The sequence below is a fragment of the Anoplopoma fimbria genome, chromosome 10 (assembly GCF_027596085.1).
Source record: "Anoplopoma fimbria isolate UVic2021 breed Golden Eagle Sablefish chromosome 10, Afim_UVic_2022, whole genome shotgun sequence".
NCBI classification, from domain to species: domain Eukaryota; kingdom Metazoa; phylum Chordata; class Actinopteri; order Perciformes; family Anoplopomatidae; genus Anoplopoma; species Anoplopoma fimbria.
Window position 1 is genome coordinate 22,410,062 of NC_072458.1, and position 16,425 is coordinate 22,426,486.

General features: G+C 37.6%; 5 gene segments (V, D, J or C); 2 read left to right on the forward strand and 3 right to left on the reverse strand.

The window, feature by feature from the left end:
- Positions 1–1,213: 1,213 nt before the first annotated feature.
- On the reverse strand, positions 1,214–2,924 carry LOC129096944 (Ig kappa chain V region 3381-like). The segment is given in 2 exon segments: positions 1,214–1,671; positions 1,779–2,924. Coding segments are annotated over 2 exon segments (384 nt in total).
- Positions 2,925–5,383: 2,459 nt separating this feature from the next.
- Positions 5,384–7,132, forward strand: LOC129097715 (Ig kappa-b4 chain C region-like). The segment is given in 3 exon segments: positions 5,384–5,440; positions 5,736–5,811; positions 6,658–7,132. Coding segments are annotated over 3 exon segments (468 nt in total).
- Positions 7,133–9,454: 2,322 nt separating this feature from the next.
- On the reverse strand, positions 9,455–10,321 carry LOC129096945 (Ig kappa chain V region 3381-like). The segment is given in 2 exon segments: positions 9,455–9,918; positions 10,026–10,321. Coding segments are annotated over 2 exon segments (381 nt in total).
- A 1,456-nt stretch (positions 10,322–11,777) lies between these two features.
- LOC129096963 (Ig kappa-b4 chain C region-like) lies at positions 11,778–12,285 on the forward strand. The segment is given in 1 exon segment: positions 11,778–12,285. A coding segment is annotated over 1 exon segment (264 nt).
- Positions 12,286–13,782: 1,497 nt separating this feature from the next.
- LOC129096941 (Ig kappa chain V region 3381-like) lies at positions 13,783–15,553 on the reverse strand. The segment is given in 2 exon segments: positions 13,783–14,249; positions 14,357–15,553. Coding segments are annotated over 2 exon segments (384 nt in total).
- Positions 15,554–16,425: the final 872 nt, after the last annotated feature.

A 16,425-nucleotide genomic window follows, 5' to 3' on the forward strand; every position in this document is an offset into this window, starting at 1 on the left:
ATGAGAAACCTCATCAATAAGTTTTGGACATGTGGGCAGAACCAGGAAACATGGAAGTCATCATCAGTTCTAGACGGTGGACTGAAGGCTCCTCTCTGCTTTAGGTTTTGAATTGATCCATCCTCAGCGATGGCGATCTATTGAAGCCATACATGATTGGTTGATGATGTCAATGTTAATGTCCCGTGATGAACTGACTGACAATTAAAATATATACTTGTTAAGATATATATATATGATCAAACCAAAGCTGCCAATTTATTTAATTGGATTATGTGGAATAGTTTAATATCATACATGAATATGATTTACTAGATCAATGGAGATGAATCTAGATCACTAACACACGTTCAGCCCACCGTCTATTCCAGTTGGACAGATTTGTTTCACTCAAGTCCATGAAGATGTGAGTTCTCTGAAGATCTTCATGCTGCACTTTAAGAACTTCTCGTCCACAAGTTCAGAGTGAAAATCCAAGCTTTACATTTAAAAACGATTTCACCACAAAGTCCATTTCAGTAGCTTTCCTGTTGGGAATTTGAAAATCTTTATTTTAATGACAACTGGGCGACTCATCTGCTGAGGTTATGATGGAAGGCTCAACAACAGTTAGTGGACGGACATTCATTCATCTTCCGTAACCGCTTATCCAGTTAAGGGTCGTGGGGATGCTGGAGCCGATCTCAGCTCTCAGCTGTCAATGGGCGAAGGGCAGGGTTCACCCTATCAGAGGGCTGACATATAGAGACAAACAACCACTCACGCTCACATTCACACCTACGGGCAATTTAGAGTCATCGAATAATCCTGAAGTGCATGTTTTTGAACTGTGGGAGGAAGCCGGAGAACCCGGAGAGAACCCACGCTGACACAGGGAGAACATGCAAACTCCACACAGAAGGCCATCTGGTCCGGGAATTGAACCCGGGCCCCTCTTGCTGTGAGGCGACAGTGCTAACCACTACACCACCGTGCAGCCCTGGATAGAACATGGGACTATAACAGGATATGAATGGATGATGAAAAGCTGTGTTGGAAAGATGAATTTTAATTCCAGCAATATTCATTTTTGGTCATTGAACTTTTTGTGATAAATGTTTGTGTACTGTTCCAGCAACTATAGTGAAATACTCAACCCTCTTGATGAAATTGTGTGTGTGTGTGTGTGTGTGTGTGTGTGTGTGTGTGTGTGTGTGTGTGTGTGTGTGTGTGTGTGTGTGTGTGTGTGTGTGTGTGTGTGTTCAGTGAAGTGTATCAGTCTCTGCAGTAGCTTCCAGCTGCAGCAGTCAGTTCAGTTTCTGTTCAGTCTGACTGAGGGAGGTTTTTGTACGACGCTTTTTCACTGTGTGAACACATACAGACTGTTGATATAGTGAAAACTCTGACAGTAGTAAACTGCTGCATCTTCAGTCTGGACTCCACTGATGGTCAGAGTGAAGGCAGAGTTTGATCCACTGCCTGTAAAACGACCTGGAATCCCTGATTGTAGAGTGCTAGCATAATAAATGAGCAGTTTAGGAGTTTCTCCATCTCTCTGTTGGTACCAGGCTAAAAAGTGGTATTGGCCATTGTAATAAACATCCTGACTGGTCCTACAGGAGATGGAGACGGAGCCTCCCAGAGCAGAGCTCACTGCTCCAGGCTGAGTCACTGTGACCTGTCCTCTGGACTCTGAGGACACAGAGACAAAAACATAAAGCAGCGTCATGGTTTTGTCGGCTTCATTTCAGAGGGACGGATGTTCATAGAGGAGAGGAGTTTGATTCTCTGGACTTTACCTGTGAAGCAGCAGCAGAGGAGAGTCCAGATGAGGACGGAGATCAAAGTCATGTTTTTGATGAGGAGGATTTCTGTGTCTTCTGTTGTGATGAAGGACAGCTGTCAGTCATCCAGTGTTCAACTCTCAGGACTATAAACTCTCCCAGAGCACTGGAGGATGGTGCTGCTGATGCAAAGTGTCTCTCTATGGAAATGCTCTGACTGACTCCAACAGGGACTTATGGACTAAATATGACGTGTCTTTTTACTTTCTTTCTTTGACATTAATAATATATTAGAATTATTAGTCAGATTTAATTTAAAAAAGTCGCAAAAGTAATAAGTCAAATTCTTTCCAGGTTATTTTAGTTGTTTTAAGTTTGTAGATGTTCCTTCATTGTCGTTCCTGTTTGAATTATATTACCTAACAACACACATGGTAGAATAATTTCAATGGTCAATCACAAAGCACTCTGTTATCACTTATGTTTACCTTTAAAGAAGATATATTAGATATGTTCAATTGTTGTCAAATAGGACAGATCATTTTCAGGATTGGTAATAAAAATCAGGGTATTATCTGCATAATGTGATACGCATTTCATTTGAGTTTTTACATATAATAATGTTTAATGAAACAGTACAATTTTATTCAAGGACTTGACACAAAAGAGATATTAGCACAGTCTCTGTCTCCTCCTGTCTGTTTGCAGCATTAACACATGGTCATTGTTCCCTTCCTTCAGTAAAAATGATATAATGTTAAAATATGAAAGACCTTTTCTTCAAATAATTTGTGTCCATGTATAGTATAAAAGTATAACTGTTGTAATATGAGGTTGTCTATCATCACAACAGTTGATATATTTAATCCAAAAAGATTGAATTTGTGTAAGGATCAGATCTCTAGAATTATATATTTTAAGTTGATGATTTTAGAAAGAAATAATGCTCCGTGAAGTACTCTGTATTGAATTGTGTTGTATCTCATAATTTGTCGATATCATCCAATTACTGACATAACATTGACTATTTAAATCATGACATAAAGGTGTGAAAATCTCTTTAGGTCCAGTTTCCAACAATCAGTTAGAAAGGCTGATAAAAATTATAGTATGGAATAAATTTGAGCCCAACTACACTGTGACATGTTCTATATCTTACCAAGACTTATATGTTTTTTTCTATCGAGTACAGAATGTATGAGTAATGCAGAAGGACACAAATCCACCAAATTCAGGTTTTTGTCCTGTTAAGACCTAATGGATCCACTGTTAAGAGAGTCAGTCTGCGTTTAGAATGACAACTATGATAAAAAAAAGGAAATTGACTCTGTAAAGACAGTTTTGTAGAGGTTTACCAAGTCAGGCAAAACGGAAAGTGCGAGAACATTTGGAAGCTACCTGCTAATTTATTCTACATTAATACAACTTGAATTTGAAGTCCTTTATCTCAGTTTGATGAAATGTAGTTTCCAAACAATGCAAAATATTTCCTGCACATTGAAAAAGGCAAAGGATCGCCAAAAAAACCAGCTGTATCTTGTGATCAGATGAAAAAACGATATGAAGTAAAATTAAAAGTTAGTGGAACCTAATAGGATGTCATCAGTATACAGGCTGATTTTCTGATGGAATGAATTAACAGAGACCTGAGATGCTCAAGGACTTCTTTGTTCAAGAGACAGGTGTTTAAATGAAAAAATACTGAGAGTGGTGGGGAAACAAGTTGTTCATTACTAATTCATCTTTATGACTATTTTTGTATTATATATGCATCAACATTGATCCACAGATACAGTGAGCTATCTGTATAGAACACTTAACCAACTCCTGGTGTGTGTGGGCTTTGCCGGTCTTGTGGGAAAATAAATCTGATAATTGTGGGTCTTGCCTTGCTTATGAAGACGAAAGGCCCTTGTCCATCAGGTAAAACATTACATTTTATGTTGAAGACTTGGGGTAACGTTAGGACAATGGTTAAGATTTGGGTGGTTGATGCTTATGGTTAAAGTAATTCCCAGAACTTGAATGTAAGTCAAAGTATTGTCCCGAAAAGTTATGGAAACATGAATGTCTGTCTGTGTGTGTGTGTGTGTGTGTGTGTGTGTGTGTGTGTGTGTGTGTGTGTGTGTGTGTGTGTGTGTGTGTGTGTGTGTGTGTGTGTGTGTGTGTGTGTGTGTGTGTGTGTGTTCAGTGAAGTGTATCAGTCTCTGCAGTAGCTTCCAGCTGCAGCAGTCAGTTCAGTTTCTGTTCAGTCTGACTGAGGGAGGTTTTTGTACGACGCTTTTTCACTGTGTGAACACATACTGACTGTTGATAACGTGAAAACTCTGACAGTAGTAAACTGCTGCATCTTCAGTCTGGACTCCACTGATGGTCAGAGTGAAGGCAGAGTTTGATCCACTGCCTGTAAAACGACCTGGAATCCCTGATTGTCGAGTGCTAGCATAATAAATGAGCAGTTTAGGAGTTTCTCCATCTCTCTGTTGGTACCAGGCTAAAAGGTGTTTACTGTTATATATTAAAACATCCTGACTGGTCCTACAGGAGATGGAGACGGAGCCTCCCAGAGCAGAGCTCACTGCTCCAGGCTGAGTCACTGTGACCTGTCCTCTGGACTCTGAGGACACAGAGACAAAAACATAAAGCAGCGTCATGGTTTTGTCGGCTTCATTTCAGAGGGACGGATGTTCATAGAGGAGAGGAGTTTGATTCTCTGGACTTTACCTGTGAAGCAGCAGCAGAGGAGAGTCCAGATGAGGACGGAGATCAAAGTCATGTTTTTGATGAGGAGGATTTCTGTGTCTTCTGTTGTGATGAAGGACAGCTGTCAGTCATCCAGTGTTCAACTCTCAGGACTATAAACTCTCCCAGAGCACTGGAGGATGGTGCTGCTGATGCAAAGTGTCTCTCTATGGAAATGCTCTGACTGACTCCAACAGGGACTTATGGATTACTCTGATGATGCTGTTTATCAATGGATCAATGACTTTATCAGAGTATTGATCAGGAATGTGTCAGTGCTTTTTGAGTCTTTGGTTTGAGTTTGTTAGAAAAAAAGTCTTCCACAGTATTTCCCCATTATTCAGTAGCACATCAACTATCATCACTGTGGGACACATTTTAACAAAATAATTTCTTTTCATTTATTATATTGTACAATAAACATGCATTTATATAATAATTGACATTTGGCAGGTTTTATTGAAGAGTTCATCTTTAAGAATATCTTATATCAATTTGTTTTATCAAGAGACAAGTTTATATCACTTATACAATTCTAACATTTTACAAATAAATTGTGATATATATAGGTATCATTGTGAATCAGTTTAAAAGTAATATAACCAGTAATAACAAAACTGGGTTAACTGGGAATGTGCTGGGTGAGTTAGTTTTTGTCAAAGTCGTTTGTTTGAGTCTTTTGTTTTAGTATGTAAAATTATTAGTTATTTTTAATTTATTATAGAGTACAATAAATATGCACTTATGATAATTATTTACATTTTGCAGGAAGTTATAACATAAACTGGGTAAACTGTGAATGTGTTTGGTGAGTTTGTTTGTGTCAAAGTCAGAGAGCCGTGTCTCTCTACAGTGAGAGGTTTTTGTACGGCGGCTCAATGACTTTGTATCACTGTGGTAACACGTTTTTGGAGGAACCAGACTGGATGTTGGAAGTAAGTCAAATGTTTAAATATTTCATTATTTCAGGAATAATTTGTCTTTGGATTATTTCATATTTAAAAGTAGTTGTCTTTTCAACTTTCATGGATGAAGTTTTTGACAAATATTTTGCACTAAGAAACAAAGTTGACATCAGCAAAACAATTAAAAAACTGTTGTTTAAGTAAAACATTAAACTAGAGAATAAATCGTTACTTCCAACTTTTGTGGTAAAGTTGCATCTTAAGGGGATTTTAGTTTGAACTCAGTCTTAAAAAGTCAGAGAGCCGTGTCTCTCTACAGTGAGAGGTTTTTGTACGGCGGCTCAATGACTTTGTATCACTGTGGTTGACTTTTGGTGGAGGAACCAGACTGGATGTTGGAAGTAAGTTTCTACAGTAATACTAAATATTATATTGTAAAGTAATGTTTATAATTCAGTTGTTTGACGATTAAAGCAGATAAAAATATCTTGTCTATATATATATCTATATGTTTTCTTTAAAACACTTCTACTGTTCATGTTTTTATCTCTTCCTTTATCATGGAGACTAACTCAGAGCAGTTTTACTAAACTTTTTTGTACACATTCATGTTATACTGAAATTTATACAGTTTATGTTTAGAAGATATATGTTTAAAAGCTGTTTTTCAAATGTTAACCAGGATTGTTTTTTTAATTCTCTACCTCAATAATAACTGTTTTTAAAACAAATTCCTCATCAGTTAAACAAGTTATATTGATCAGTGTTGAGATAAATATTTGAGAAAGTGCAAAATCTCATCCATGTTTCAAATATGGCATAAAGTTTTGAAAATCTTTTGGACTGTTTTAAATAATCATTGAAATCCACATGAACTGTTGATTGTAGTCAGTAGTTTTTTCTAATCTTGTTGACGTTTCCACTAAATACTTTAAAGTAATGTTTAGCTGAGGTTTTTCATGGTGAAGTTTTAGTATTTGGACGTATTTTGATGTTGTATTTCCAGTGTAGTTTGATATATTTCAGGTCACTTTATATGATGTTCTCTCTGTGCTGATATGCATGAGAGGCTTCTTAAAGGGAAGTGAAACAATGTGTGAGTGAGTGACTGGTGGAGCAGAAAAAACATCTGACAGAAACTCCTTAAAGGAGAAAATCAACTCTCTCACAGTAAAGGTGTCCAAGTGTCTGGTGGTTGATGCACAGCTGTGTGGTCCCTGTCCTCTAAGCTGATTGGTGTCTCCTAGGTGATGCCCGTCCCACCCTGACGGTGCTGCCCCCCTCCAGTGAGGAGCTGCAGCAGGGGAAGGCCACGCTCATGTGCCTGGCCAACAAGGGCTTCCCCTCAGACTGGAGTCTGGCCTGGAAGGTGGACGGCAGCAGCAGCAGCAGCAGCAGCAGCTGGGAGGAGAGCAGGAGCCCCGGGGTGCTGGAGAAGGACGGCCACTACAGCTGGAGCAGCACCCTGAGGCTCACTGCAGACCAGTGGAGGAAGGTGGGCTCTGTGACCTGTGAGGCCACCCAGGGCTCCCAGGCTCTGCTCTCAGAGACACTGAGGAGAGACCAGTGTTCCCAGTCCTGACCTGACTCACTGGGACTCTGCTACTGGTTTCAGTCTCTGCAACTCTTCCTCTCTTTTCATACAAGATTTAAAAAGTGATATTTTCTTGCTTATTAAGATGCTGACAACCTTTTCAGATAATAAAGATGTTTTCCTTCAAACTGTTTCAGAGGATATTATTATTTAGACAGAGGCCTTGGTGTAATTAACATCTACAAGTATTTAAGTGATACCAGAGTATAATGAGGTAGTTTTTCTATTTGTTAGAGTGAATTTTATTAAAATGTTCTCATAATCTGGATAAAAGGATAATTGAAGGTCTGATTACATGGCATTTAAATCATTTTACAGTTGTAAAGCAGTTTTAAAGTATTAGAAAAAAAAACTATGGTATATCATCAACACAAAGGGATATGACATAAAAGTGAGATTTTTACTTGAATTTTGCTTTAAAAAAAAGTCACATTCACAATTGTTTTTATAAATAACTCACACAAAAAGACAATAGAAAAATATGACAACAGTAGAGACCTAATTGTTTAAATTAATCTTAAATGCCTTTCAGAAACCTTGCTTAGTTTGAATTTACTAAAACAAAAAAGACACTTCTTAAAGAATATATATTGATTTGATGTATTAACTATGAATCAATTATTCAAAATGTGATCTACATTTAGTACATTTAGTGATCCAATTAACCCTCCTGTTATCTTTGGGGTCAATTTTACCCCATTCAATGGGGACATCATTTTTTTCAATTCAAAGTGCAAATAACTCAAACAAAAAGTAAAAATCACTCAGTTTTGCCTTGCTTCATATTTGGCTGTTCAATGCTTTTCCTTTTAATGTCATGACAACTGGGTAAACATAAAATGAACATGATGATGTGTTTTCAATGTCCTGTCATCAGTGTGTTATTCAGTAATCGCTTTAACAAAGTAGTTTTTGGTTGTTGCCTTTTGAGTGGTTTTTTTGTTGTCAATTAATAAATCCAACTATTTTTCTTTACTCAAGTTTTGCCCTTGCTTCTTGTTCCCTGGGTTATTCCATGTTGTTACTCCCCTCATCCCCTGGACCTTAATAGGGGAACATAACAGTTTGCATGAGAAACCTCATCAATAAGTTTTGGACATGTGGGCAGAACCAGGAAACATGGAAGTCATCATCAGTTCTAGACGGTGGACTGAAGGCTTCTCTGCTTTAGGTTTTGAATTGATCCATCCTCAGCGATGGCGATCCATTGAAATACATGATTGGTTGATGATGTCAATGATGCAACTAGTTATATGATCAAACCAAAGCTGCCAACTTTTAATTGGATTATGTGGAATAAATTTATATCATACATGAATATGATTTACTAGATCAATGGAGATGAATCTAGATCACTAACACACGTTCAGCCCACCGTCTATTCCAGTTGGACAGATTTGTTTCACTCAAGTCCATGAAGATGTGAGTTCTCTGAAGATCTTCATGCTGCACTTTAAGAACTTCTCGTCCACAAGTTCAGAGTGAAAATCCAAGCTTTACATTTAAAAAATTTCACCACAAAGTCCATTTCAGTAGCTTTCCTGTTGGGAATTTGAAAATCTTTATTTTAATGACAACTGGGCGACTCATCTGCTGAGGTTATGATGGAAGGCTCAACAACAGTTAGTGGATGGACATTGTGAAGAGATTACTTCCAGTAACCGCTTATCCAGTTAAGGGTCGTGGGGATGCTGGAGCCGATCTCAGCTCTCAGCTGTCAATGGGCGAAGGGCAGGGTTCACCCTATCAGAGGGCTGACATATAGAGACAAACAACCACTCACGCTCACATTCAGGCACCTACGGGCAATTTAGAGTCATGAATAATCCTGGTTAATGTTTTTGAACTGTGGGAGGAAGCCGGAGAACCCGGAGAGAACCCACGCTGACACTGAATGTTAATGGAGAACATGCAAACTCCACACAGAAGGCCATCTGGTCCGATGTATTTACCCGGGCCCCTTATTGTTTGCTGAGGCAAATTGACAGTGCTAACCACTATCACCACCGTGCAGCCCTGGATAGACATTTTGAGGAGATTCATTTTGCTGTTTTCAAGGTCACAATGAATTCTTAATCTCAATGTATTTATTTAGGTTTTTGAGTTGCATGTAAGAGAAAATGTGTTTTTGCATACACTTTATATACATGCAGATAAAGTAAGAACATATATCAGTTTTCAGGTCATCTTTTCTTGATTCTTTGGTTAATCAGATTAGAACATGGGACTATAACGGGATATGAATGGATGATGAAAAGCTGTGTTGGAAAGATTAATTTTAATTCCAGCAATATTCAAAAGATTTGTCATTGAACTTTTGTGATAAATGTTCGAAAATTGTTGCACCAACTATAGTGAAATACTCAATCTTCTTGATTAAATTGTACAGCATGTGTGTGTGAAGTGTGTGTCAGTGTGTGTGTGTGTGTGTGTGTGTGTGTGTGTGTGTGTGTGTGTGTGTGTGTGTGTGTGTGTGTGTGTGTGTGTTCAGTGAAGTGTATCAGTCTCTGCAGTAGCTTCCAGCTGCAGCAGTCAGTTCAGTTTCTGTTCAGTCTGACTGAGGGAGGTTTTTGTACGACGCTTTTTCACTGTGTGAACACATACTGACTGTTGATATAGTGTAAACTCTGACAGTAGTAAACTGCTGCATCTTCAGTCTGGACTCCACTGATGGTCAGAGTGAAGGCAGAGTTTGATCCACTGCCTGTAAAACGACCTGGAATCCCTGATGCTCGAGTGCTAGCATAATAAATGAGCAGTTTAGGAGTTTCTCCATCTCTCTGTTGGTACCAGGCTAAATAGTGGTAACTGCCATTATAAACATCCTGACTGGTCCTACAGGAGATGGAGACGGAGCCTCCCAGAGCAGAGCTCACTGCTCCAGGCTGAGTCACTGTGACCTGTCCTCTGGACTCTGAGGACACAGAGACAAAAACATAAAGCAGCGTCATGGTTTTGTCGGCTTCATTTCAGAGGGACGGATGTTCATAGAGGAGAGGAGTTTGATTCTCTGGACTTTACCTGTGAAGCAGCAGCAGAGGAGAGTCCAGATGAGGACGGAGATCAAAGTCATGTTTTTGATGAGGAGGATTTCTGTGTCTTCTGTTGTGATGAAGGACAGCTGTCAGTCATCCAGTGTTCAACTCTCAGGACTATAAACTCTCCCAGAGCACTGGAGGATGGTGCTGCTGATGCAAAGTGTCTCTCTATGGAAATGCTCTGACTGACTCCAACAGGGACTTATGGATTACTCTGATGATGCTGTTTATCAATGGATCAATGACTTTATCAGAGTATTGATCAGGAATGTGTCAGAGCTTTTTGAGTCTTTGGTTTGAGTTTAATGGAAACATTTTTCCCAGAATTTTTTGTATTCAACCATTCATTACCACATCAAATCATCATTGTGGGACATTACTTTGGAAAAATTATTTATTTTCATTTATTATATTGCACAATAAACATGATTTTATAATAATTATTTAATTTGGCAGGTTTATTGAAGAGTTCATCTTTAAAATGCATTCATCAATTTGTTTTATCATTTTACAATTTATATCACTTATACAATTTAACATTTTACAAATAAATTGTTAATATAGTTTTAATCAGTTTAAAAGATGGATTTAAAGTAATAACAAAACTGGGTTAACTGGGAATGTGCTGGGTGTTAAAATTTCACTGTTTGAAATTGTTTTAATAAAATATTATTTTTCATTTTTTAATCTGTTTGTACTTATGATAATTATAATTTTGCAGTTATAACATAAACTGGGTAAACTGTGAATGTGTTTGGTGAGTTTGTTTGTGTCAAAGTCAGAGAGCCGTGTCTCTCTACAGTGAGAGGTTTTTGTACGGCGGCTCAATGACTTTGTATCACTGTGGTGGACTTTTGGTGGAGGAACCAGACTGAACGTTAACTGTAAGTACATTTGACTCCCTTAATAACCCACATTTTACATGTATTCTATTTGAATGTGGTCATTTTAGAGATTACTACAATATTTTGACTGATATTTGAAATGTGATATATTTGTAACAATTCTTGAAGGCTTCATGTTGTTGACTCGATAAAAATCTACTCCAGTGAATAATCTTTTTTTATCAAACATATAACTTTCAATTTATACATTATTCTAATTTCCTTGTAACTACTCTGAAGCACTGTTAATTAAGAAAATACATTTAAAAGTTCATGTTATGATATTACGGCTAGAATTACTTGTATTCAATCATTATTTGTTCCGTATTTAAAGTTGAATAGTTATGACTCAATGTTTCTAAAATACTGATGATTTTAAAGCTATTCAACATGTCTTATGAGTTTGAAAAAAGTATTTCAGGAATCAACAATATTCATTTTAAAGTGTCAGTAATGAAGCCTGACTGTTCAGTGATGATTCCTGCTCACATGAAGAGAACAAACACATATCATCATGTATGAGGTTTTGGCTTGAAACAAGAAATACTTAAGATAGTTAACAAAATAAAAGCTTCAGAGTCTTCATCTTTACTGTAATATTTGAAACTATGTGACTCTGAAGGTTTAGTGAAAGAGGGTCAGTTTAGATGTTTTATCTTTAGTACTGAAACCTGTCTGTTGCCATGGTTCAGCAGTGATGCCTGTCTGTTGCCATGGTTACAGAGCTCAGAGAGGGAAGTGAAACGTTTAAGATCAGTTTCATCCAATCGGATAAAGACCAACAGAACTAGTAGCCTCCTCTGCTGTCGACCTCATGGTGACCTTTATGAACCTCTCTCTCTGCAGTGGGTGGAGATGCCCGTCCCACCCTGACGGTGCTGCCCCCCTCCAGTGAGGAGCTGCAGCAGGGGAAGGCCACGCTCATGTGCCTGGCCAACAAGGGCTTCCCCTCAGACTGGAGTCTGGCCTGGAAGGTGGACGGCAGCAGCAGCAGCAGCAGCAGCAGCTGGGAGGAGAGCAGGAGCCCCGGGGTGCTGGAGAAGGACGGCCACTACAGCTGGAGCAGCACCCTGAGGCTCACTGCAGACCAGTGGAGGAAGGTGGGCTCTGTGACCTGTGAGGCCACCCAGGGCTCCCAGGCTCTGCTCTCAGAGACACTGAGGAGAGACCAGTGTTCCCAGTCCTGACCTGACTCACTGGGACTCTGCTACTGGTTTCACTCTGATACTGCTCTCAGTCTGCACTCTCTCTTGTTCTTTTATTCTCATGACATGTTTCAACATTAACTTCCTCTTGCTTGTGTTGGTTGTTTCAACATTTTAAAACAATAAAGATTTAATCATGTGTATTTCAAAAGTTTTCATGTCTCATAAGTTTCTTTTTTTGACATATATAAGAAAATGTGTCAGATTAATGCATAAAATTCAAAACAGCAACAAGTCCAATTATGTCTGGATTACCTTTAAATGGTTTTAAGACTGGGTATTCATCTATTGTCATTCCAGTTTAAACTATATTCATTATCTTTGGTAACAATGCACATCTTAATAAATGTCAATGGTGAACCACAAAGCTCTCTGTTATCACTTTTCTTTACCCTTGAAGACGATCTATGTTATGATCATGTTTTGGTAAATTCTTCCAAGAAATGGTGAACATCCAGATTTTAAATCTAAATAAAAAGGCTTCTTAAGACTATATATAAATGGCAGTGTGTCATCTGCATAATGTGACATAATATGAATTTTGAGTTTTTACATATAATAATGTTAAAATCAGACAGTAAATCTTTACCAAAAGACTTGAGAGGAAAGAGAGATTAGCACAGTCTCTGTCTCCTCCCATCTTTCTGTTGGATTTACACAGCTATTTCTCACTTCTTGTAGTAAAACTAATATTCTTTTAAAATACTAAAGACCTATTGATCAAATCAGCGTTGTCCATGTATATAATAAAAGTGTAACTGCTTTCATATTTGACTGTCTTACACGCTGGATATATTAAATCCAAAGAGAATGAATTTGTTTTATGATCAGATCACTTGGAGTTTATAATTCAAGGTGATGATTTTGGAAAGAAATAATGCTCAGTCATGTACTCTGTATTGAATTGTGTTGTATTTTATACTTTTTTTGATGTTATCAAATTACTGAACAGACACTTAAAATGTTTGGCTTCAGTGACAAAACTATGATAAATTCTTAAAAGTATGAATACATTTTGTTTTGGTTAAGAGCAGGAAGTAGTTGTTATTCACTTCTGGGCTTGAGTCTTAAGGCCTTTTCACATTTCAAAATGTGGCATTCATTCAATATTTGTACCTACATTTATTAATGTTTTTTTAATAATATTAATAAGACTATATTGCTATAACATCTGTTATCACTTATATTTACCTTTACAGAAGATATATAAGATACGTTCAAGTGTTGTCAAATTGGACCTGTAGCTAAAGCTTCAGATCTCTAGGATTTTATTATTTAAGTTCATGATTTAAGAAATAAATAATGCAGAGTGACCTATGCATTAGGAAATGTAAATGAAAATGTGTTTTTGCATACCGTTTATATACATGCAGATATCCAGAGAAGATATTTCATTCTTCAGGTCAGCATTTCTTGATTCTCTGGTTACTCAGATTAGAACATGGGACTATAACGGGATATGAATGGATGTTTAAAAGCTGTGGTGGAAAGATGAATTTTAATTCCACCAAGATACATTTTTTGTCATTTAACTTTTTTTGATAAATGTTTGTTGACTGTTACAGCAACTATAGTGAAATACTCAACCCTCCTGATGAAATTGTGTGTGTGTGTGTGTGTGTGTGTGTGTGTGTGTGTGTGTGTGTGTGTGTGTGTGTGTGTGTGTGTGTGTGTGTGTGTGTGTGTGTTCAGTGAAGTGTATCAGTCTCTGCAGTAGCTTCCAGCTGCAGCAGTCAGTTCAGTTTCTGTTCAGTCTGACTGAGGGAGGTTTTTGTACGACGCTTTTTCACTGTGTGAACACATTCTGACTGTTGATATAGTGAAGACTCTGACAGTAGTAAACTGCTGCATCTTCAGTCTGGACTCCACTGATGGTCAGAGTGAAGGCAGAGTTTGATCCACTGCCTGTAAAACGACCTGGAATCCCTGATGCTCGAGTGCTAGCATAGGTAATGAGCAGTTTAGGAGTTTCTCCATCTCTCTGTTGGTACCAGGCTAAAAGGTGGTTACTGCTCCAAATATGAACATCCTGACTGGTCCTACAGGAGATGGAGACGGAGCCTCCCAGAGCAGAGCTCACTGCTCCAGGCTGAGTCACTGTGACCTGTCCTCTGGACTCTGAGGACACAGAGACAAAAACATAAAGCAGCGTCATGGTTTTGTCGGCTTCATTTCAGAGGGACGGATGTTCATAGAGGAGAGGAGTTTGATTCTCTGGACTTTACCTGTGAAGCAGCAGCAGAGGAGAGTCCAGATGAGGACGGAGATCAAAGTCATGTTTTTGATGAGGAGGATTTCTGTGTCTTCTGTTGTGATGAAGGACAGCTGTCAGTCATCCAGTGTTCAACTCTCAGGACTATAAACTCTCCCAGAGCACTGGAGGATGGTGCTGCTGATGCAAAGTGTCTCTCTATGGAAATGCTCTGACTGACTCCAACAGGGACTTATGGACTAAATATGACGTGTCTTTTTACTTTCTTTCTTTGACATTAATAATATATTAGAATTATTAGTCAGATTTAATTTAAAAAAGTCGCAAAAGTAATAAGTCAAATTCTTTCCAGGTTATTTTAGTTGTTTTAAGTTTGTAGATGTTCCTTCATTGTCGTTCCTGTTTGAATTATATTACCTAACAACACACATGGTAGAATAATTTCAATGGTCAATCACAAAGCACTCTGTTATCACTTATGTTTACCTTTAAAGAAGATATATTAGATATGTTCAATTGTTGTCAAATAGGACAGATCATTTTCAGGATTGGTAATAAAAATCAGGGTATTATCTGCATAATGTGATACGCATTTCATTTGAGTTTTTACATATAATAATGTTTAATGAAACAGTACAATTTTATTCAAGGACTTGACACAAAAGAGATATTAGCACAGTCTCTGTCTCCTCCTGTCTGTTTGCAGCATTAACACATGGTCATTGTTCCCTTCCTTCAGTAAAAATGATATAATGTTAAAATATGAAAGACCTTTTCTTCAAATAATTTGTGTCCATGTATAGTATAAAAGTATAACTGTTGTAATATGAGGTTGTCTATCATCACAACAGTTGATATATTTAATCCAAAAAGATTGAATTTGTGTAAGGATCAGATCTCTAGAATTATATATTTTAAGTTGATGATTTTAGAAAGAAATAATGCTCCGTGAAGTACTCTGTATTGAATTGTGTTGTATCTCATAATTTGTCGATATCATCCAATTACTGACATAACATTGACTATTTAAATCATGACATAAAGGTGTGAAAATCTCTTTAGGTCCAGTTTCCAACAATCAGTTAGAAAGGCTGATAAAAATTATAGTATGGAATAAATTTGAGCCCAACTACACTGTGACATGTTCTATATCTTACCAAGACTTATATGTTTTTTTCTATCGAGTACAGAATGTATGAGTAATGCAGAAGGACACAAATCCACCAAATTCAGGTTTTTGTCCTGTTAAGACCTAATGGATCCACTGTTAAGAGAGTCAGTCTGCGTTTAGAATGACAACTATGATAAAAAAAAGGAAATTGACTCTGTAAAGACAGTTTTGTAGAGGTTTACCAAGTCAGGCAAAACGGAAAGTGCGAGAACATTTGGAAGCTACCTGCTTCCAAATTTATTTATTCTACATTAATACAACTTGAATTTGAAGTCCTTTATCTCAGTTTGATGAAATGTAGTTTCCAAACAATGCAAAATATTTCCTGCACATTGAAAAAGGCAAAGGATCGCCAAAAAAACCAGCTGTATCTTGTGATCAGATGAAAAAACGATATGAAGTAAAATTAAAAGTTAGTGGAACCTAATAGGATGTCATCAGTATACAGGCTGATTTTCTGATGGAATGAATTAACAGAGACCTGAGATGCTCAAGGACTTCTTTGTTCAAGAGACAGGTGTTTAAATGAAAAAATACTGAGAGTGGTGGGGAAACAAGTTGTTCATTACTAATTCATCTTTATGACTATTTTTGTATTATATATGCATCAACATTGATCCACAGATACAGTGAGCTATCTGTATAGAACACTTAACCAACTCCTGGTGTGTGTGGGCTTTGCCGGTCTTGTGGGAAAATAAATCTGATAATTGTGGGTCTTGCCTTGCTTATGAAGACGAAAGGCCCTTGTCCATCAGGTAAAACATTACATTTTATGTTGAAGACTTGGGGTAACGTTAGGACAATGGTTAAGATTTGGGTGGTTGATGCTTATGGTTAAAGTAATTCCCAGAACTTGAATGTAAGTCAAAGTATTGTCCCGAAAAGTTATGGAAACATGAATGTCTGTC